Below are 23974 nucleotides of genomic sequence, written 5' to 3'. Positions count from 1 at the left end.
AGCAATAATTGAATAAGAGGCAGTTTAGTCTGTAGAGGCAATTATGCTAATGCGAAACAGCACCCCCTGTATTCTCAAGAAGTTATTAATGAGTCAGCAGATGTGGCTGGCCTGGCACAACTCCTGGTATATGTCCGTATGTTTATGGGGTTCAATTAAGGAAGACATCCTCTTCTGCAAACCATTGGAAACCAGGACAACATGAGAGGATATTTTTAAAGTACTGGATAGCTTTGTGACATCAAATGGACTTTGGTGGTCAAGATGTGTTGGTATCTGTACTGATGGCGCAAAAGCCATGACAGGGAGACATAGTGGAGTGGCAACGCATGTGCAAGCAGTTGCTCCCGACACCACTTGGGTAAACTGCAACATCCACCGAGAGGCTCTTGCTGCCAAGGGAATGCCTGACAGCTTGAAAGACGTTGTGGCCACTACAGTGAAAATGGTTAACTTTGTTAAAGCAAGGCCCCTGAACTCTCGTGTATTTTCTGCATTATGCAATGATATGGGCAGCAACCATGTAACACTTTTACAACATACATAAGTGCGCTGGTTATCAAGGGGCAAAGTATTGACACGTTTCTTTTAATTGAGAGACGAGCTTAAAGTTTTCTTTACTGACCATATTTTTCACTTGTTTGTCCACTTGCATGATGACGAGTTTCTCACACGGCTGGCCTGTCTGGGTGATGTTTTTTCTCTCCTGAATGTAGGATTACAGGGACTCTCCGCAACTATATTCAATGTGCGGGACAAAATTGAGGCTTTGATTAAGAAGTTGGATCTCTTTTCTGTCTGTATTAGAAAGGACAACACACAGGTCTTTCCATCATTGTATGATTTTTTTTGTGTGCAAATGAAGTCAAGCTTACAGACAATGTCAAATCTGAAATAGCGACGCGCCTGAGTGAGCTGGGTGCGCATCTACGCAGGTACTGTCTCGAAATGGACGACACAAACAACTGGATTCGTTATCCCTTTCTTGCCCTGCCTCCAGTCCACTTACCGATATCTGAACAAGAGAGCCTCATCGAAATTGAAACAAGAAGTTCTGGGAAAACTTAATTTTATGTAATTTAATCAGAAGCCACTGTGTAATTCAATCAGAAGCCACTTCCAGATTTCTGTATAGAAAAATGTGGATAGGGCTGTGCTCTGAGTTTCTTGCCTTGGCAAATAGCGCTGTTGAGACACTAATGCCCTTTGCAACTACGTACCTATGTGAGAGTGGATTCTCGGCCCTCACTAGCATGAAAACTAAATACAGGCACAGACTGTGGCCGAGGCCGCGGCCCTTGCAGAGCAAGGGGAAACACTACTTCTAGGTTTCAGAGCAAGTGACGTAACTGATTGAAATGCTATTAGCGCGTACCCGCTAACTAGCTAGCCATTTCAAATCCGTTACATTTGGAAATTGATTTAAGACTGAGACTCTCTCCAATACAACCCAACATTGCAGAGTTATGTGCATCCCTTCAAGCACACCATTCTCATTAACCTGTGGTGAGTTATTCACAATTTTTGATGAACAAATAAGGTTTTATATGTAAGATGGCTAAATAAAGAGCAAAATTATTGATTATTATTATATTATTATTTGTACCCTGGTCCTATAAGAGCTCTTTGTCACGTCCCACGAGCCGGGTTGTTAATAAATCTATCGCAGGTTTACAATGATGGCAAAAAACAACATTTGAGAGTGCGCTGCCCCTGCTGCCCACAGGGGGTACGCAGCGGGAGGTTGAATGTTTGAAGGGGTGCGGACTATAAAAAGTTTTGGAACCACTGCTCTAGGGCAATTCAGAAAGCTGATTGAGGACCTTATTACTGATGAATGTGTTTGTTTTTTATGACCTTGTTTTTCTTTCTGCTTGAATTTTGTATTTATATTTTGATGTGTGTATTTTCTGTAATTTATGATTCACTAATAAAATAAAATGTAAATAAATTAAATAAATACAAAATAGACATCACACTGGATGAAACCTGATCGTCTAAATAAGGCAACATTTCTTTTAAATATTTTTTTTTTAAAAGGACTGGTTACATTGTAAAAACATCGCGAAACAGAATCGTTGTTTACATTGTGAAATAAATGCAGACACATACCAGGCTACAATGTATAATTTATCGAAGGATACAATGTAATTCAGTTGCTTTCTGTGAAGTACAAGCAAGCTGCAACCGTTCATATCTAGGATTCAACCATATCTAGGATTCAACCAATAAGAAAGCGCCCTGTTGGCTCAACAGGCATTCCCGTCATCCTCTCTGTTTCAATGCTACGTAAGCAGTGATACCAAAAGATGGCGGTGTCCATCGGAAGGTGTCTGGCTGCTGATGCTTGTTTATTAATATTAACTTTAACATTTCACCACAGTAATGCCGATAATATCGTTGCCGGTGCATCGACTGAAGAAGCTCCACACCGTCGATTTGAATACAAGTACAGTTTCAAGGGACCGCACCTGTCTCAAACCGACGGGATTATTCCTTTTTGGGTGCACAGTGGAAGTAAGTTTCAGTTTGACTGGCTAGGCAGTTGCTTACCGTTATCAATTATCATAACCTATAAATAGGTATAGTGGAAAATCAGCTGCGATAGCTGTTCTGCCACTCTAGCCATCGATTGTAGCTATTTTGCATGTAGGGGATACATTTGACACGTTCGTTGTAGCGATCCGGCTACTGCCTGCTGTAGAGAACTTCTGCAGGGGGATCCGTTCATTGTTGTGTAGAGAAGTTCTCGACTGTGCAGACTTGGCTTGCTACAGTTTCTAAACAGTGGCCTGATATCAAACTCGTTTCAACATGTCATGGCCGTTTAAATAGCCAGCCGCTTTAGAATACTGTGGAGAAATAGGAGAAGCAAAAGGTACATGCACCTTCAGGCAATATGCGACTCTTATTCAGTGACTTACAGTTTAGTGAATTCATCTTAAGATAGATAGCTAGGTGGGACAACCACACCACATGCTTAGTAACTACACGTTTCTAGTTCTCAGTAAAGTCAGAGCTAGAAAGGGGGGGAGGGGTATTTTAAAATACTCTTTGAAGAGGTAGGGTTTCAGGCGCTTGCCTGCCAGCAGGCTAAATCACCCGACCCCAAAGTATACAATCTGTATACCTGCCCGCCTACATTTTTTTGTAGCTGACACTTAATAGTTCAGTTGGTTCCTTTCAGCGATACCGAGTCTTACACACAAAGAAACATGGATGACTTGCACACAGAGATCAATCTGGAATGTTAACATTCCTCTTGTTAGTTTTGGATTTCTCCTCGCAACACACAACCACCCACATGCTACAGCAGGCAGGTTTCACAATACCTAATATTTGAGAACGCTTTTTGAAGTTGACGAGCGTTGACCTATTGAAGTGGCCTGCTTGTCCCCTAGTCTGGCGTGGTTTTGTGTAGCGTAAAGGCTTAACAAATCAGTGTCTCTAAAAACTGCGCAAAGGTCCAGCTGATGACGCACCCAGATTTGAGTCCATTTTACGATGGTGCACTTTTCTTATCAGTATAGGCTGTAGTGAGATGGCATGTGGCTCTACACATGTACAATTGTCATTTAGAATTTGGTCACACCAAAATAAGTGTAGGCAAAGGTCCATACGCCAAAGCCTGGTTGCACTAGGCTACTTGCTATTACCCATATTTCTCCTTTCCAAGGCCATATCTGTCTTGGCTAGACAATAAAGCCTAACATAAGCTAGGTAATTTGGATATAGCATGATCTTGTTTCTAGCCATAAGCCTGACGAGCATGGCTTAACATTGCACTGTTAACAATACTAGGCCTATTATAATGTCTCTCTGTCCTTTTACATAGGAAGCTTTCAGATATATTAATGTTACTGACAGAGGGCCTTGGACATAATCCCAGGAGCACACGTATTAAGGTGTACATGGGCTGAACACAATTTATGTTCCTAACCTCAAGCTTTGTAAGAAAATTAACCTCCTGGTCAATTGTTTGCCCTGGGCCAATAAGCTACTGTTTCTCCATATGTAGTTACACTATACAGTTAAACAAGTATTTCTGGATCTTCACAGAGTGAGTTTTCACAGTTTCTGTACAGTTTAAATTCAGGAACTTTTTGAATGCATGAGAAGCTAAACAATTTTGTCAGTTAGGATTTGCCAGTATAAATTAATTGAACATTAACTAGAATGTACCCCTCCCAACCCTTTAAACTATCAACCTTGTATTCCAGATGCTATCCCCAGTGCCGACCAGGTCCGTATCACCCCCTCTCTCAGGAGTCAGAAGGGCTCAGTCTGGACCAAAAACACGGTCAACTTTGACCACTGGGAGGCTGAGGTGACCTTTCGTGTATCTGGACGGGGGAGGATGGGAGCCGACGGTCTGGTAAGAACTGAATAACACCTCCTATGGCTTCTATTCACTTTGACTCTAGACCAGGGATGGGCAACTGATGGGGGTCGGGGACCACAAAAAAACAAAACTCATGAGGCCACAGTGGCTCGTGGGTCTGCGTACCCACATCCATACCCCACCTTGCGAGCAAAACATTTAGCGGCCTCCCTCGTGACAGCAAGAGAGAAAAACACTTGAGAAAGTTTTTGGATTATTTTTATTTTTATTTCCTGCAAATCTACACTTTGCCATGGGGCGGAGAGAAGATTTAGCAGTTTTACAGATCGTTTCCTGCAATTCTACACATTTTTCCATAGGGTGGAGGCACATGTTTGCAGTTTTTAATATGGTAACTGATGATCAATGGGCCCCTCGCCGGTCGGTAGTTCGATCATGCTTACTACGAGTTTACATAGCTGGCCACTAGACCAACTTACCAATCTAAATGTTTTTTGCTGACATGGGCTAATTAAGTGACTGCTGATGCACAATGAAATGCACCTTGTGTATTCAATGATTCTAACGCTCAACAGTAAATTGAGAGTCAGTGCCCATCTCTGCTTTAGACGTTTTCACACTACATGCTGGAGCTGATCAAGCTGTACTTTACAGGCCTGGTTACGCATCCACCTTAGTTGCTGGAACAATGCTAGAAGGGACAATGTGAAAAGAGCCAGTTAAATATCAGGGCCAGCACTAGGGCTGGACAGTAATTGTGTAAATGACATTTATGGATGTAGACCATCATGAAAATTAAATAACTGTTCTAAACGTTTTAATAATAAATATATCAACTTCATTTAAGTCGACAAACTTTACCCAAAAGCAGTAAAGTAAACGTAAGCCTGGTTAATAAAACAGCCTCTATTAGGAAAGAGGAGACAACTAGCCAGATTTAGAATTATGTTTTGTGGGACAAACAGCTGACTGAAGACGGGACAGCCAGGTATTCAAAAATACGAGACTTGCAGTTGCGTGGTCTTGTTTCAAATATAGTGGTATGGTTTCTACCCTCTGCCACAGTAAATTATTTATTTCTAGACGGCTAAAGGATGGTGTGAAAAGGTTATTTCTGTCCGTTGAGACATAGGCCTATATTATGGTGGCTGTTGTGCTAGTAGAGGATGTGGAGTTGTACTGACCTACTGGCTCAGACTTCAGGTTAATAACCGTGTTTATCTCTGTCGGTCCTGTCCCTGTGTGGCTCAGCCGGTGAGAGTGTGGCGCTAGTAACTCCAAGTTCGTGGGTTCGATTCCTACATTATGCTTTGACTGTACTTTACATCGTACTGTATCTATTGTCCGTATGTTTATCCGTCTGACACTTTGCTGCTCTACTGTTCCATATAGTTATTTAGACAGTTAAACAAGTATTTTTGTACCTTCCAGTCTCTCCGTGTCTGAATTTCTGTCTGTCCCTCTAATAGGCGATATGGTTCACCACCGCACAAGGCCTAGATGGTCCTGTCTATGGAGCCGCTGACAACTGGAACGGCATCGCCGTCTTCTTTGATTCCTTTGACAACGATGGGAAGGTTGGTGGTCATATTAATTATATATTCATAAAATACAAAATATACTGCATTCATTGACTTAGTCATAGGTAAAGTCAAGTGTATATAATATACCTTTTAATATTCAATTACTACAATGCATATGATAGGAATAATAGATTGATACTATACACACTTAGAAACAAAACTGTTTTCATACTTTCAAGTGGTATGCTTATGTCTGAGGACGTATGCTGGGATTGGATAAAATAAACCCAAATGACCTTCAAAACATAAATTAGGTATATTAATGTTTAACTGTTTGTTTTAGAAAAATAACCCTGCTGTGCTGGTGGTGGGAAACAATGGCAAACTTGTTTATGATCACCCAAAGTAAGTCAACATTTCCTTGCCTCACTGACAGTACAAAAGGAAAACGTAAACAATTTGAAGAAGATTTGAAAATATTTGACAGTATATTTGTGGTTGGAGATTATAGTCCTGTCTCTTCCTAATCTCCCTTGACAGTGAAAGCTTTAAATCACTTCTCTGTGACGGTTGATCTAGGCCCATGTCTTAGAGTTCACACTGTCTTCTGTTTTGTCACTGCTGAAAATGGAGTTCACAATAATAGGCGTAAATTACATTTGAAATGTTTTCCTTCGTTTCTCAAATCTCCAAACCATTTACTTTTGGAAATGTTATTTGCTTGACCACACTGTATATGGAGCATTTTTTCCTCTGCACTTGCTTTTCGTGCTGCTGTCATGCAGGTGTATTTCATACTTTATATGGGTCGACGTTGGCCTTTGTTCTTTTGTCTTATTGTCGATGCTTGTGAGGATCAATTAATTTATCTTGAAATATACTGTATGAAGTACTACTACTATAATAATATAGTGTTCAGTTTTAGTGTCTAAACAGGATGTGTTTTTTTTGCAGTGATGGCTCGACTCAAGCCCTGGGAACATGCTTAAGAGACTTTCGTAACAAACCCTATCCTGTCAGAGCCAAAATAACATACTACAAGAAGACACTAACGGTAGGCCAATATTCAATCAACGCTCTCAAATAATCTCTCTCCCTTGTACTCATCGATACCACTGTCTATACTCTGATCTCTGCCTTTTACTGTTTTTCTCCACATCAACAGACATGGATGCTGAACAGTTTTGTATTATGCACCAAAAAAATGGCCTAATCTTTTTATATTGGGCATTTATTTCAATTGATTGCCTTAATTGACGTGCTGTCGTGTGTCCCCCTCAGGTGCTGATCAACAATGGTTTCACGCCAGATAAGGATGACTATGAGTTCTGTACCAAGGTGGACAACATGATCATTCCTCAGGAGGGCTACTTTGGCATCTCAGCTGCCACGGGTGGTCTAGCAGGTGGTACTTGGTAACAATTTACTTATTAAGGCCTGCAGGTGTAATGCATTATGTGGTTGTAATGCATTATTAAACTTGCCAAAAGCAAGTTTGTCTGTCGTTCCTGTCTAATTAGATTTGACTCTTCTGTGAACATTGATTTAACAGCTTAATGTCACGTTAGGATTATTATTGTCAGGCTAAATGTCAGCTAAACCTAGGTTATGGAAAAGTGACAAGGAATTTTTATAAAGTTAATTTATTGCATTTTTCACAATAAAAAAAAAAAAAGTCATGCAATTTAAAGAACAGCCAAACAAAAGCATAAATTGACTCCAGCCTTTATCACCTTGGTTTGTATAGTTTCATGTCAAGTCAAATGGCATCTACAGCCATCTTTTGAGAGAAGTTCTGCTGTTCGCTGCAGAGCTGTGTCGATGTCCTTTTCATAGTCCTCAAGCCACCCAGCTGGGAAAACATCCTTCCTCCCTGTTCAGGGGTTTGGTGTTGAACTTGGATATGGCGACTGCCATACCCAATTGACGCCCTTGCTTGACGTTACATCATGATACTTCATGTTTAATGCATTTTTCCCCCCCGTCTTCCAGATGACCATGATGTCCTGTCCTTCTTGACGTTCAGACTAACAGAACCTGGCCAAGAACTGGTAACTAGATTTTCTTAGTTATACCTCTCAGAGCTGGTAACTCGTTTTATTTTCTACCACTCCCAGTCCTTAGTTATACCAATCTCCATTAATATTTAATTGGAAGAAGATCTGAGTGAAATTGTGTGGGTATTTCAATAGGGGTATGATCAAGCGTGATGTAAATAAGGGGCCTCAGTCTCTTACGGTGCGGGTTCAGAGTGGTTGTTTTCTGTCCCATTGAAGCCTGCACCTGAAGCAGAGATCCCCAAGGAGGAGCAGGACAAGTACCAGGAGGAATTTGAGAACTTTCAGCAGGAGCTGGACAAAAAGAAAGAGGACTATCAGAAGGAGCATCCGGAAGTCCAGAGAGAACCCAGTTAGTTCCACTCAATAAAATGTGTTATGCTTTTTTTTTTTTTTTGCTATACTTTTTATATTTAGACTGAATATACTTTATTATTTAATATTGATGTTATTATTCAATAGTTTAGTCAATTAAATGTAACTAAAGAGAGACACACACTATATAAGCTCCCCGTAATTTATTGGTTAAAACACCACATTTTCGGCATCAGTGCCTCCTTCAGGGTGAAGAACACACTGATGCCGAAATGTGGTTTACCCAATAAATTACTGGGAGCATATATATATATATATATATATATATATATGAGATACACACACACACACACAGTTGAAGTCGGAAGTTTACATGCACCTTAGCTAAATGCATTTAAACTCAGTTTCACAATTCCTGACATTTAATCCTAGTAAAAATTCCTTGTCTTGTGTCAGTTAGGATCACCACTTTATTTTAAGAATGTGAAATGTCAATAATAGTACAGAGTGATTTATTTCAGCTTTAGTTTTTTTCGTCACATTCCCAGTGGGTCAGAAGTTTACGTACTCAATTAATATTTGGTAGCATTGCCTTTAAATTGTTTAATTTGGGTCAAACGTTTCGGGTAGCCTTCCACAAGCTTCCCACAATAAGTTGGGTGAATTTTGGCCCATTCCTCCTGACAAAGCTCGTTTAACTGATTCAGGTTTGTAGGCCTCCTTGCTCGCACACGCTTTTTCAGTTCTGCCCACAAATGTTCTATAGGATTGAGGTCAGGGCTTTGTGATGGCCAATCCAATACCTTGTCTTTGTTGTCCTTGAGCCATTTTGCCACAACTTTGGAAGTTTGCTTGGGAACATTGTCCATTTGGAAGACCCATTTGCGACCAAGCTTTAACTTCTTGACTGATTTCTTGAGATGTTGCTTCAACAATTTTCCTCCCTCATGATGCCATCTATTTTGTGAAGTGCACCAGTCCCTCCTGCAGCAAAGCACCCCCACAACATGATGCTGCCAACCCGTACTTCACGGTTGGGATGGTGTCTTCGGCTTGCAAGCATCTCCCCCTTCCTCTGTTTGTCATTATGGACAAACAGTTCTATTTTTGTTTCATCAGACCAGACTATCTTTGTCCCCATGTGCAGTTGCAAACCGTAGTCTGGCTTTTTTTATGGCGGTTTTGGAGCAGTGGTTTCTTCCTTGCTGAACAGCCTTTCAGGTTATTTCGATTATAGGACTCATTTTACTGTGGATATAGATACGTTTGTACCGGTTTCCTCCAGCATCTTCACAAGGTCCTTTATAGTTGTTTTGGGATTGCTTTGCACTTTTCGCACTAAAGTACGTTCATCTCTAGGAGACAGAACGTGTCTCCTTCCTGAGCGGTATGACGGCTGCGTGGTCCCATGGTGTTTGTACAGTTGAACGTGGTACCTTCAGGCGCTTTGAAATTGCTCCCAAGGATGAACCAGACTTGTGGAGGTCTACAATTATTTTTCTGAGGTCTTGGCTGATTTCTTTTGATTTTCCAATTATGCCAAGGAAAGAGGCACTGAAAGTAGGCCTTGAAATACATCCACAGGTACACCTCCAATTGACTCAAATGTTGTCAATTAGCCTATCAGAAGCTTCTAAAGCCATGACATCATTTTCTGGAATTTTCCGACCTGTTTAAAGGCACGGTCAATTTAGTGTATGTAAGCTTCTGACCCACTGGATTTGTGATACCATGAATTATAAGTGAAATAATCTGCCTGTAAACAATTGTTGGAAAAATTACTTGTGTCATGCACAAAGTAGATGTCTTAACCGACTTGCTAAAACTTTAGTTTGTTAACAAGAAATGTGTGGAGTGGTTGAAAACGAGTTAATGACTCCGACCTAGGTGTATGTAAACTTCCGACTTCAACTGCGTGTGTGTGACTCTATGGCCTATAGTTTACGCAGTTGGTCAGCACAATTTAAATATCAATAACAGAAAACAAATTAAGTCTAATGCAGGTTATTGGCTACTTTATATATACTAGATGCTACCAATGGATGCTATGCTGTCTAGATGCTAGAACTTGATGCAACAGGTGTGTCCTGTTCTGTGTTAAGTCGAGGACATGTACGAGAGTGTCAACGAAAGGGATATCCGCCAGGTGTTTGAGGGTCAGAGCCAGATCCACCTGGAGATCAAACAGCTTCACCGTCAGATGGCCATGATCCTCGACGAACAGAACCGCTATGTTTCTGTGGTTACAGACGAGATATCCAAACGCCAAGGGGAGTTGGTGGGACAGGTAGGAAGTTTAAGTGTACATTCGCGCGCACAAACATTTACTTTACGCACACAATTACAACTACCTACTGCTCTGATTGAGGCCTTGCATCAAGGAGAGTAGGTTTCATTCATTAATACCACTGCAGACTATGCCACTAACCTCAGACGTTTACTCTGTTTTGTTGACCTCAATATAGTCATTAACTTTGCTAGACATGAACTGAAATAGGTGCTGGTAATAATGTTGTGTGCCGGTCCTGTTTATTTAGGTGCAGGTACTCTGCAGGAAATACTATTGTGCTAATTTTCTATAAAAGGTGCAGGAACTCGAGCAGTAAAATTCTTGAGGTGCTGGTAGTCCGCTCCAGTTAGCTCCTGCCCAAGTCAAGCACGGGCCATGGACATATAGTGCCTTCAGAAACTATTCATAACCCTCGACTTCTTCCAAATTGTGTTACAAAGTGGGATGAAAAATTATTTTCTGTTAACGATCTACACAAAATACTCCAATATAAAAGTGGAGGGAAAATTCTAGCATTTCAAATAATGTTCATGAAAAATAAAACACATGTGTTTTTTGATTATTTAAGTATTGAACCCCTGAGTCAATACATGTTAGAATCACTTTTGGCAGTGATTACATGTGACTCTCTTTGGGTAACTATCTAAGCGCTTTACACACCTGGATTGTACAACATTTAGTTGTTGATCATCGGAACCATTTTCAGGTCTTAGTTTTGCCTTATTTCTGCTTGAAAATCTAATTCAGGAACATGCACTGTCTTGTTGGTAAGCAACTCCTGTACAAGGTTTTCCTCTAGGATTTTACCTGTTCTTAGATCATGATGCAGCCACCACTAAGCTTGAAAATATGGAGAGTGATACTCGGTAATGTATTGGATGTGCCCCAAAGAAAGCACTTTGTATTCAGGAAAAAGTGCTACTCATTTTCTGCATTTTTTGCAGTATTACTTTAGTGCCTTGTGCAAATAGTCTGGGTAGCCAGTTGAAGAGGTGTCTTATGGCTTGGGGGTAGAAGCTGTTTAGAAGCCTCTTGGACCTAGACTTTGTAGTGACTTGGTGTATTGATACGCCATCCAAAGTGTAATTAACTTCTTCACCATGCCCAAAGGGAAATATATATATATATATATATATATATATATATATATATATATATATATATATCCACACAGTATATCACAAAAGTGAGTACACCCCTCACATTTTTGTAATTATTTGAGTATATCTTTTCATGTGACAACACTGAAAAAATGACACTTTGCTACAATGTAAAGTAGTGAGTGTACAGCTTGTATAATAGTGTAAATTTGCTGTGCCCTCAAAATAACTCAACACACAGCCATTAATGTCTAAACCGCTGGCAACAAAAGTGAGTACACCCCTAAGTGAAAATGTCCAAATTGGGACCAGTGTGTCAATATTTTGTGTGGCCACCATCATTTTCCAGCACTGCCTTAACCCTCTTGGGCATGGAGTTCACCAGAGCTTCACAGGTTGCCACTGGAGTCCTCTTCCACTCCTCCATGATGACATCACGGAGTTGGTGGATGTTAGAGACCTTGCACTCCTCCACCTTCCGTTTGAGGATGCCCCACAGATGCTCAATAGGGTTTAGGTCTGGAGACATGCTTGGCCAGTCCATCACCTTTACCCTCCGCTTCTTTAGCAAGGCAGTGGTCGTCTTGGAGGTGTGTTTGGGGTCGTTATCATGTTGGAATACTACCCTGCGGCCCAGTCTCCGAAGGAAGGGGATCATGCTCTGCTTCAGTATGTCACAGTACATGTTGGCATTCATGGTTCCCTCAATGAACTGTAGCTCTCCAGTGCCGGCAGCACTCATGCAGCCCCAGACCATGACACTCCCACCACCTGACTGTAGGCAAGACACACTTGTCTTTGTACTCCTCACCTGGTTGCCGCCACACACGCTTGACACCATCTGAACCAAATAACTTTATCTTGGTCTCATCAGACCACAGGACATGGTTCCATGTCCTTAGTCTGCTTGTCTTCAGCAAACTGTTTGCGGGCTTTCTTGTGCATCATCTTTAGAAGAGGCTTCCTCCTGGGATGACAGACATGCAGACCAATTTGATGCAGTGTACGGCGTATGGTCTGAGCACTGACAGGCTGACCCCCCCCCACCCCCTCCCCCCACCCCTTCAACCTCTGCAGCACTGCTGGCAGCACTCATACGTCTATTTCCCAAAGCCAACCTCTGGATATGACGCTGAGCACGTGCACTCAACTTCTTTGGTCGACCATGGCGAGGCCTGTTCTGAGTGGAACCTGTCCAGTTAAACCGCTGTATGGTTTGTCCTCTGGGTTTTGCCTGCCATATCAGTTCTGTTATACTCACAGACATACTTTTAACAGTTTTAGAAACTTTAGTGTTTTCTATCCAAATCTACCAATTATATGCATATCCTAGCTTCTGGGCCTGAGTAACAGGCAGTTTACTTTGGGCACGCTTTTCATCCGGACGTGAAAATACTGCCCCCTACCCAAGAGGTTAAGCACATTGGTTGTTTTCCAAGATGGCGCTGCAGTAGAACGTGTGTATCGGTCTTTGTCTTTGGTCTTTTCCTGTGTAAATAGCCAGTCTTTTTCGTACACATCTTAATCTCACTTTCTATCTACAAACTAAATATACTTTCCTGCAACCCGCCTCACCCAATGTGGTACGGATTTTGGATTTTTCTTGCTTATAAATGGAACTTCCATCAGGAGCTAGCCAGCTAACTAGCTACTAGTCTTTGTTAGCTACGGCTAGCGGTCCTCGCCTTTTTTCCCCGTCATCAGCTAGCCTTAGCTCGGACAACAGCTGCCAATCTGCACAGCGCGGTATCAACCCAGAGCATATTGGACTGCTTCTCTCTACCACATCACCGGATTCCTGCCGCTCTGGATCATTACTCCGGATCATCGCAGTTAGCTAGCTGCAAACGAGTGGCTACTGTTAGCTAACACCTCTGTCCCAAAGCATGCACCAGCTGGTCTTGAGCTAGCCTCGAGCTAGGCCCATATACCAGCTAATTCTAGGGCTACTATACCTTCTTTGCCAAATGGCCTGGACCCTTTATTGTCGACACAGAGCCCCGCCGATCCATCATGAATGGACTGCCGACGTGATCGCCCGATGTGGTCTCAACCGGCTATTCTGTTACGATGTTGCCGAAGACCCTTTTACTAGCCCTGGCCCGCTAGCTTTTCTGAACGCTGTGTCCCCTGCTCAACTAGCGTAGTAGTGACTACCGAACAGCACCCTGACTCGCCTATTGCTGCTCTTTTGACCCTATGTGCACTCGGCTACACAGCTGATGCCCCCTGGACTGTTTCAATAACACGGTACCTCATTTTGTTTACCTGTCGGTCCCAGCCCAGAATTCACTCCAGGTCATCTATAAGTCTCTGCTAGGTTTAAGCCCCGCCTTATCTCAGCTCACTGGTCACCATAGCAGCACCCACCCGTAGAACGCTCTCCAGCAGGTATATTTCCCTTGTCATCCCCAAAGTCAACACCCCTTTTTAGCTGCCTTCCAGTTCTCTGCTGCCAATGACTAGAACGAATTGCAAAAATCACTGAAGCTGGAGACTCATATCTCCCTTACTAAATTTAAGCATCAGCTGTCAGAGCAGCTTACCGATCATTGCACCTGTACATAACCCATCTGTAAATAGCCCATCCAACTACCTCATCCCCATATTGTTATTTATTTTTTTGCTCCCTTGCACCCCGGTATCTCTACTTGCACGTTCATCTTCTGCACATCTATCACTCCAGTGTTTAGTTCCTAAATTGTAATTATTTCGCCACTATAGCAGATTTATTGCCTTACCTCCCTAATCTTACATTTGCACACACTGTATAGGTCGCAGTTGTAAATGAGAACTTGTTCTTAGCTGGCCTACCTGGTAAAATAAAATGTTTCCTGACCTTTTGTGCCATGAGTTTAGGTAAGAAGCTAACGAGCTTCAGACTACATAATCTCACTTTCAATCATATGCTGCTTCCACATTTTAGCATTTCCTTTTTTATTCATTTGTAAAAACATAATTCTACTTTGACATGGGGTGGTGGGTATGTTTGGTCACTGGCTTACACACCTCAATTTAATTAATTGATACATTTTAAAACAAAATGTGAAAAGTCAAGGGGTATGAATACTTTCTGAATGCACTGTATGTATGCCAGTTTTATTACTAAAAAGTAAAGATGCCTTTACTCAAACATCTTTCAGTAATTTATCCTTAGGTATAAAACATTAATTAATTTAATTAATCTTTAGGCTCCTAGTCAAGAAATGGGTGCAGTGGTCGCAACACAACAGGAGATACTGAGAAACCTGAACGAGTTGAAGTAAGTGCAGTAGCAATAACCATTGTTTGTTTTCTTTCTCTGTATTTGTTTATCACCTTCAATGTGGCAGAAATGTTTTGGTACCTTTCCCCAGATCTGTGCCTCGACACAATCCTGTCTCGGAACTCTAGGACAGTTCCTTTGACCTCGTTGCTTGGTTTTTGCTCTGTAGTGCACTGTCAAATGTGGGACCTTATATAGACTGGTGTGTGAATTTACCACAGACTCCAATCAAGTTGTATAAACATCAAGGATCATCAATGGAAACAGGATGCGTCTGAGCTCGATTTCGAGTCTCATAACAATGGGTCTGAATACTTATGTAAATAAGGTATTTCTATTTTTTTATTTGTAATAAATTAGCAATTTTCTACGAACCTGTTTTCATTGTTTTCACATTATCGGGCATTGTGTGTAGATTGAGGGGGGGGAAATGATGTAATCCATTTTAGAGTAAGGCTGTAACGTAACAAATTGTGGAAAAAGTCAAGGGATCTGAATACTTTCGGAATGCACCCCTGGACTTTTTCCACATTTTGTTGTGTAAAAGGTGTAATTTAAAATGGATTTAATTGTAATCTACACAACATACTGTGGAAGAGCATTTTTTTTGGGGGGGGGGTGTTAATGAAACATAAGACACTAATATATCTTAATTAGATAAGTATTCACTACGGTTTAATATTTCCCTGGTATTTTACAAATTCTCCATCCCAAGAACAATCTATTTTCTACCGGGTATTTCTCGCCCCCAAAAAACGTGAAATGCGTTCTGAAGCATATAAAATCACCGGACAGAAGCATGTGCTATTCTAAGGTGAATTATACATTAAATTTAAATGTTGTTCATTATTCTCCAAATGTATAGTAATTCTAAAGCAATTAATAACAAAGTCGTATGTCACCTGTAATTCTAAATAATTGTTAAATTTCGAGCCTAGTCGGTTTAGCCACGAAAAAAGTCAGCAACCTTCCCACTAGCCATGATTGGCTAAGATAATGAGTGGGCTGGACATGCCGAGATGAGTTTGGATTGGTCTGCCAAGTAGCTGCTTCTGTCTATAACATGAGCTGGTCAGTATGTGTAGAAAGGATTACCTAACACAGCTTTTTTTAAAGATATCACGTAGTAGAACTGCATAAGTGTTGCTCTCCACTTTCTGGAGGACCGAGTTTTGAAATCAGTGGAATTAGAGTATGATAGCTAAGGAGATGGAGAAAATGCTGGCGTGTTGATTGCAAATATGCAGAGGGAGATGTATAAAACACCTGTCTCCGAATTACATCTTCGAACTAACATGCTGACCAGACCGCCTGTCGCGTGCTTTGCAAAAAAAAAAAAAAGTAAACATACATGTTATTCAATTATTACACTGCTCGCGAGCGTCTGCGTTGCCAGGGACTAAAATTGAAGTCGGTTCTATTTGTGACGCTGATCGCGGTGCAAGTCCTGCCTCTCCCATCTCCTCATTGGTTTATAGAAGCAGATACCCAAGTGCCATCTCCTCATTGGTTATACCCACGTGGGTGGTTGAAAGATGAACTGAGTTCGGTCGTTCGCTGTGGTAACTGAGATGCCAATCGCCATATAAAGTCCAAAGAAGAAAAAGCCTGGAAGGAGAGATGACTAGAAACGATTCGTTTGACCGTTTTATGTGTGGATTAATTGTCGGAGTAGAGGACCTTGTGCATTTCAGGTAAAATAACAACTCAACGTTTATATCCCAGACAAATTAGCGAGCAACAGCAAGCTAGCTAAATAGGACAAATTAGCTAGCAACTGCAAGCTAGCTAGCTAAATTACCATGAATGTTTAAGGCTTTTCGACCAGTCCCTAATACAATTAGTTAAGTCTGTTTTGGTATTTTAACCTGCGTGTCGGGATCGCGCTTGGTGTTGGGACAAAATCTATTTGCGCTAAACCGTTACGGTGTTGAAGGAAACCAACCATGGCAGAGAGGGAGAAGTGTCCATCCATATATACGGTTAAGATATTCTAGCGAGATACATATTTCTAATTATGTCAGACGTTTTCATTTCAGGTTAAAGTGTACTGTTAGCTAGATACCTAACGTTAGCTGGATGGCTAGTTAACGTTACGTGTATGATCTGTGTGGTAATATTATTTGAATCTCAGCCACTTGCATTGCTAGTTATAGCCTAATGTTAGCTAGCTAACATTAAACCTGGTTGGTTCGCTACCTGCAGATTCATGCAGGGTAGTAACATTATGAGTTGGGATTATGGCTCATTGTTTAGCTATCTACATGTCTAAACAAAATAATCCACTTTGCAAGTAACCATTTCAATAGAATGTTAATGATGTCACTGCGACAACTGTCTAGACGTATCTGCTAAATTCCCTCTGGCTATCTACTCTGATTTCAGAGGATTACGTAACAGCCTAACCAGCTCTGCTAGGCCAAGTGAAATGGTCAGTGAGCTTTTCTCAAATTTTTGTCTGAAGTAGCTGGCAAGCTAGTCAACCTTAGCTTGGGTGCTTGACTGCTGTTGTGCGGTCAGAACACTCAAAAATCAACCCTACTCCTAGGCCAGAGCGTCCAGTGTGCGCTCTGAACTCCCTGCATTTACGAATGGACAATCTGACAAGGTTCTGAGTTTACGAATGCCCAGAGCACACATTTTAATTTACGAGCACACCCGTAGTATAAACCAGCCTTTAGTCTTGATCTTTGGTTGTTTAGTACATGGGCTCAAATGTGAATCCTTAAAGAGATGGGTGGGGCTAAAGCTTAGGAGGGTGTGAACAATGCTGAATGGGTGCTGACAAAGAAGATATCTCCCATAGGTGTACCAAAACATTCAAGAGCCATTTTCTCAAAAGTGAGGTTACAAGGTTATTAACTTTCAAAGCAAAATTACTTTCCCGTTGTTCCTCAACTATAGTATATGATATACCATTTTCTAGCTTTGAGTACACAATTTCAAATTGAATCGAGCTGGTCGGTCACAAATAGTATTTTCACAAAATAAGATGTTGGTAAAATCATAGGCTAGCCTACATCGTATCCAAATATAGCCACCGCATAAAATAAATGAAAAGTGAGCCATCTGGCTACACAAACGTGGTGTTGATGGGGAGTGCGAAGAAACAGACAACCAGTAGTCGTTGAGGGGAGCTGCGAAGCACAGTGGAGAAAGATTGCGAGTCACTTTCGCAAGTTAGGGGTCCGTGATGATAAGCTACAGGGGTAGGCTACGTAAAGGAAGAGTTTGGTAAATAACTCCAGATGAAATTGGACTGCAGTACACTGGAATGTCTGGCATATATGGTAGATGTTGTGTGTAGCACAATGCTGTTTGCATTGGCATGGCAGGAGAATCCGTCACTTGCAGCCATTTCTACTTGAATTTCTTGTCAGCTTCAGGTAAGACTGCATAGTTCTAAGACGTTTTTCTACTAAAGCCCCCGTGCTCTTGTTGAAGCCCCTTCTCTGTACTTACCTCACAAATGTTTGGAGTGTAGGCCAGCCTGCATGTTGGATCAATCACCTTGTCAAACTGCCTGTAAGCTAAATTTTATTTTACGCTTGCAGATTTAGCATTCTGCCTTGTGGCATTACTTTTAGTGAAGCTCTACTACACAGTCAACATTTTTGTTAATTAATAAAAGTAGGTTGGCCTACTTAACCTGTAGCTCAAAAGCTGGAGCCAATTTTATTACCATAGACCTACTAATTGCATTTCAAGGTCATGTGTACAGTTGCAGCACAAACAATATAGTAAATACGATGGGCTCTCACAACAGTGCGCACACGCAGCCCCACTGAGCGTTGGATCATTGATCATGCAGGTAGTAGAGTAGAGAAGGCCATGAGAAAGCAGATTTAGACATTGCATATAAATGAAATACCATTTCATGTCATGTGGTTTATATAAATAAATTTACAGGTTTCTCAGTTATTTATCCCGAGAAACCGGAGTTGGTTTGGCCAGACAATCTCTAAATCTCAGTAATCAGGTTCCCACTTAACCCTATTATTCACCCCCCCTGAGTAAATGCATGTTAACACCTTTGGCAGCATTTACATCTGAGTTTTTTGGGGTAAGTCTCTAAGAGCTTTGAACACCTGGATTGTGCAATATTTGCCTATTATTCTTTAAAAAATGTTATCAAGCTGTATCAAGTTGGTTGTTGATCATTGCTAGACAGCCATTTTCAAGTCTTGCCATAGATTGTCAAGCAGATTTAAGTCTGAATTAACTATATCTAGACCATTTAGGAACATTAAATGTCGTCTTGATAAGCAACTCCAGTGTAGATTTGGACTTGTGTTTTAGGTTATTGTCCTGCCGAAAAGTGAATTCATTTACATTACATTTACATTTAAGTCATTTAGCAGACGCTCTTATCCAGAGCGACTTACAAGTACATACATTCATACTTTTTTGTACTGGTCCCCCGTGGGAATTCATCTCCCACTGTCTGTTGAAAAGCAGACGATCAGGTTTCCTTCTAGGATTTTGCCTGTGCTTAGCTCCATTCTGTTATTTTTTTACCCTGAATAAACTCTATCCAGTCCTTGCTGATGACGAGCATACCCAAACCATCATGGTCACCTAATAATCCCCAGTTTACAATTGGCTCATTCATCCCCCTCCTCTCCCCTGTAACTATTCCCCAGGTCGTTGCTGCAAATGAGAACGTGTTCTCAGTCAACTTACCTGGTAAAATAACGGTAAAAAAAAAATGATGGTGAATCTGTGCTTGATATTCACTACTTGACTGAGGGACCTTACAATTATCTAAATGTGTTTGGTACAATCATACAGCAGTCATTCAAAAATCATGTTAACCACTAATATTGCACACACTGAGTCCATACAACTTATGTGATCTGCTAAGCAAATTTCTACTCCTGAACTTATTTAGGCTTGCCATAAAAGCGTTTGAATTTGTATTGACTCAATATATTTCATTTTTTCATTTTTAATGAATTACCCCCCCCCCCCCCCCCAAGTGTTCACTGTAGATCAGTGTAATCTTAGCTCCATACTCTACATTTGTGAGTGTTACTGCTTACTTGAAACTGTCCCTATTCTTTAGCTACCTCTGTTATTTGGAGGGGTACGTCCTTTTTACGCAATTTAAGATGATTATAAAGCCAAAAAAGACTGACAAATGAAAGCAATTGGAAGGCTATAAGTATCAAGCTCTCGAGGGAACTGCAACATCAAAAAAGCAATCAGAAGGAGCCTGTGTTTTATATCTGTGTATGAAGGATGTATTTAAAAGACTGATGTCTAATACTCTGAGGACAAATGGTGCTAAGATGTGGCCTTTTCTTGCAGCCATCCCAGGGCCACATGGCACAGAGCTGAGGGACAGTCATACAGTATAAGACGTTTGTATAAACAAAATCTAATTTGTTTCTCAAAATTACAAAGCAAGAAAATCTCCCTTGAAAGTAAGTGAACATTTATTAAACCATGCATGTAATCTTTATCTCATCCAAGTGACCCATTTATGAAAAAGCCCTTCTCAGATCAGAGAACATAATTTAAGAGACTACAGTAAGACAGTCATATAATCATAATTATTGTCTATAGAAAGGGGTCACAAATTTAAAGAGGTTATATTCAGGTAGATTATGATCTAAAACAGCTCAATCACCTGTTACTGCATTATAGATTATAGGCCAGATGTGCATCTATACTAAATTTGTAAACATTTATGTCAATCAATTTCTGTAGCATAATTTATCACGATGAGCCCTTACAAGTATTTTCACGTCCGGATGAAAAGCGTGCCCAAAGTAAAATGCCTGCTACTCAGGCCCAGAAGCTAGGATATGCATATAAATAGTAGATTTGGATAGAAAACACTCTGAAGTTTCTAAAACTGTTAGAATAATGTCTGTGAGTATAACAGAACTGATTTGGCAGGCAGTTTTTCAATGGTTTTCTATGGGAGTCCTGATTTTATTAGGGCCCAGATTGCAGTTCCTATGGCTTCCACTAGATATCAAGTCTTCAGAAATTGTTTGTTTTTCTTTTGAGAAATTAAGAAATAGGGCTGTTCTTTGTAGGTGTCACGCTGAAGTGCTTTAGTTGCGTGTGAACTGGAGCGCGCTTCATGTTTTTATCTGGTATTAGAAACAGTTTATTCCGTCTTAAATTGTATTGTTTATTTACATTTTAGGATACCTGAGGTTGGATTAGGAACATTGTTTGAAATGTTTGGACCAAGTTCACAGGTAACTTATTAGATACTTTGTAGTCATGTTGGAATAGGTGTATTTTTTGAATCAAACGTGCCAAATAAATGGACATTTTGGGGATATAAAGAAGGAATTTATCAAACAAAACAACCATTCATTGTGTCGCTGAGACATTTAAGATTGCAAAAAGAAGATCTTCAAAGGTAAGGCATTTATTATATGGCTATTTCTTACTTTTGTGTCGCACCTGCCTGCTTGAAATATGTTTTTCATGTGTTTGTATGCGGGGCGCTGTCCTCAGATAATTGCATGGTTTGCTTTCGCCGTAAAGCCTTTTTGAAATCTGACACAGCGTCTGGATTAACAAGAAGTTAAGCTTTATTTTGATGTATTACACTTATATTTTTGAAGGTTGGATATTGATATTTCTGTAGTTTGAATTTTGCGCGCTACAATTTCACTGGATGTTGTCAAATCAATCCCGTTAACGGGATTCGAGCAGGACTCGCGCTTACATAAGGATACATAAGAGGTTATAGGCCAGATGTGCATCTATACTGTATTTGGTAACATTTATGTCAATGAAATTATGCTACAGAGACTATCACGATGAGCCCATACATTGATCAGTAATAATCCTATATCCCCTGATTTCAATCAAGCAATTATTGTCACGTTTATGGATTACTGCATTATAGTTTATAAATCAGATATTTATTTTAGACAAAACTGTCTGGACACCCCTTTAAAAATGAGTGGATTTGGCTATTTCTGCCCTGCTAGGCCTGCCCCGGTCAACTAAGGGCTATTATTGTGAAGTGGTACTGTCTAGGAGCCACAACGGCTCAGCCACAAAGTGGTAGGCCATACAAGCTCATAAAACAGGACCGCAGAGTTCTGAAGCGTGTAGGGTGTAACAACAATCGTTTTTCTCAGTATGGAAAATTTTGATTGCACATTTACAGATGCCACAGACTAATTACAACTATTATTGTTTCAATAGACAATGCCAAATTATGTGTTAACCTTTAACAAGCTTAACTCCTAACCAGCAAACTGACAAATCCCACTTGAGATATTCCAAGTCAAACTTGCCCTGGGCAAAAATGTATAGTTGTATTATTTATAAATAGTTTCTGTTTTTAACCTTTCTAGGTTGCATGTGATGGATACTTAAGTATTTCTGATTACGATACTGTATGTCTGGGTTAAAAATATGGAATGATTCCATATGAAACCAGGACAAATAAATACTATGATTTGGAGGGTTTTTCACAATTTAAACCATAAAATTTAAACCATTTGTCATTTGGAGGATATACATCCATGCATGCATTTGAAGTTGGAAGTTTACATTAACTAGTTTTAATGACTAACTTGAGTGTTTCAACCACTCCACAAATTTCTTGTTAACAAACTATAATTTTTGCAAGTCAGTTAGGACATCTACTTTGTGCATGACACAAGTAATTTTTCCAACAATTTTTTCCAGATTATTTCACTTGTAAATCACTGTATCACAATTCCAGTGGGTCAGAAGTTTACATACACTAAGCTTGGAAAATTCCATCTAATTATGTCATGGTTTTAGAAGCTTCTGATAGGCTAATTGACATCATTTGAGTCAATTGGAGGTGTACCTGTGGATGTATTTCAAGGCCTACCTTCAAACCCAGTGCCTCTTTGCTTGACATCATGGGGAAATCAGCCAAGACCTCAGAAAATAAATTGTAGACCTCCACAAGTCTGGTTCAGCCTTGGGAGCAATTTCCAAACGCCTGAAGGTACCACGTTCATCTGTACAAACACCATGGGACCACGCAGCCGTCATACCGCTCAGGAAGGAGACGTGTTCTGTCTCCTAGAGATGAACCTACTTTGGTGCGAAAAGTGCAAATCAATCCCAGAACAGCAAAGGACCTTGTGAAGATTCTGGAGGAAACGGGTACAAAAGTATCTATATCCATAGTAAAACAAGTCCTATATCGACATAACCTGAAAAGCCGCTCAGCAAGGAAGAATCCACTGCTCTAAAACCACCATTAAAAAAAGCCAGACTACAGTTTGCAACTGCACATGGGGACAAAGATCGTACTTTTTGGAGAAATGCATTCTGGTCTGATGAAACAAAAATAGAACTGTTTGGCCATAATGACATAATGTTAGGAGGAAAAGGGGGGAGGAGTGCAAGCCGAAGAACACCATCCCAACCGTGAAGCATGGGGGTGGCAGCATCATTTTGTGGGGTACTTTGCTGCAGGAGGGACTGGTGCACTTCACAAAATAGATGGAAAATGATGTGGATATATTGAAGCAACATCTCAAGACATCAGTCAGGAAGTTAAAGCTTGGTCGCAAATGGGTCTTCCAAATGGACAATGACCCCAAGCATACTTCCAAAGTTGTGGCAAAATGGCTTAAGGACAACAAAGTCAAGGTATTGGAGTGGCCATCACAAAGCCCTGACCTCAATGCAATAGAATGTGTGGGCAGAACTGAAAAAGCGTGTGCGAGCAAGGAGGCCTACAAACCTGACTCAGTTACACCAGCTCTAAGGAGGAATGGGCCAAAATTCACTCAACTTATTGTGTGAAGCTTGTGGAAGGCTACCTGAAACGTTTGACCCAAGTTAAACAATTTAAAGGCAATGCTACCAAATACTAATTGAGTGTATGTAAACTTCTGACCCACTGGGAATGTGATGAAAGAAATGAAAGCGGAAATATATCATTCTCTGTACTATTATTCTGACGATTCACATTCTTAAAATAAAGTGGTGATCCTAACTGACCTAAAACAGGGAATTTTTACTGGGATTAAATGTCAGTAATTGTGAAACTGAGTTTAAATGTATTTGGCTAAGGTGTATGTTAACTTCTGACTTCAACTGTACATCATACACT

At 40.6% G+C, this 23974-nt stretch overlaps 1 protein-coding gene across 1 annotated transcript in view; it reads left to right on the top strand.

Annotated features, from left to right (window-relative positions):
• Positions 1-2275: 2275 nt before the first annotated feature.
• Positions 2276-23974, top strand: part of LOC129819092 (protein ERGIC-53-like) — a 31225-nt gene continuing 9526 nt past the window's right edge. Inside the window, exons 1-10 of the mRNA XM_055875643.1 lie at positions 2276-2517; positions 4221-4375; positions 5812-5919; positions 6209-6270; positions 6820-6919; positions 7147-7273; positions 7858-7916; positions 8142-8274; positions 10340-10524; positions 14819-14889. Coding sequence (XP_055731618.1) covers positions 2310-2517; positions 4221-4375; positions 5812-5919; positions 6209-6270; positions 6820-6919; positions 7147-7273; positions 7858-7916; positions 8142-8274; positions 10340-10524; positions 14819-14889 — 1208 coding nt within the window. The 5' untranslated portion in view covers positions 2276-2309. The remainder of the gene's footprint in view (positions 2518-4220; positions 4376-5811; positions 5920-6208; positions 6271-6819; positions 6920-7146; positions 7274-7857; positions 7917-8141; positions 8275-10339; positions 10525-14818; positions 14890-23974) is intronic.

The sequence above is a fragment of the Salvelinus fontinalis genome, chromosome 21, assembly GCF_029448725.1.
Source record: "Salvelinus fontinalis isolate EN_2023a chromosome 21, ASM2944872v1, whole genome shotgun sequence".
Classification (NCBI taxonomy): Eukaryota; Metazoa; Chordata; class Actinopteri; order Salmoniformes; family Salmonidae; genus Salvelinus; species Salvelinus fontinalis.
This window is presented reverse-complemented; position numbering and strand designations above follow the sequence as displayed.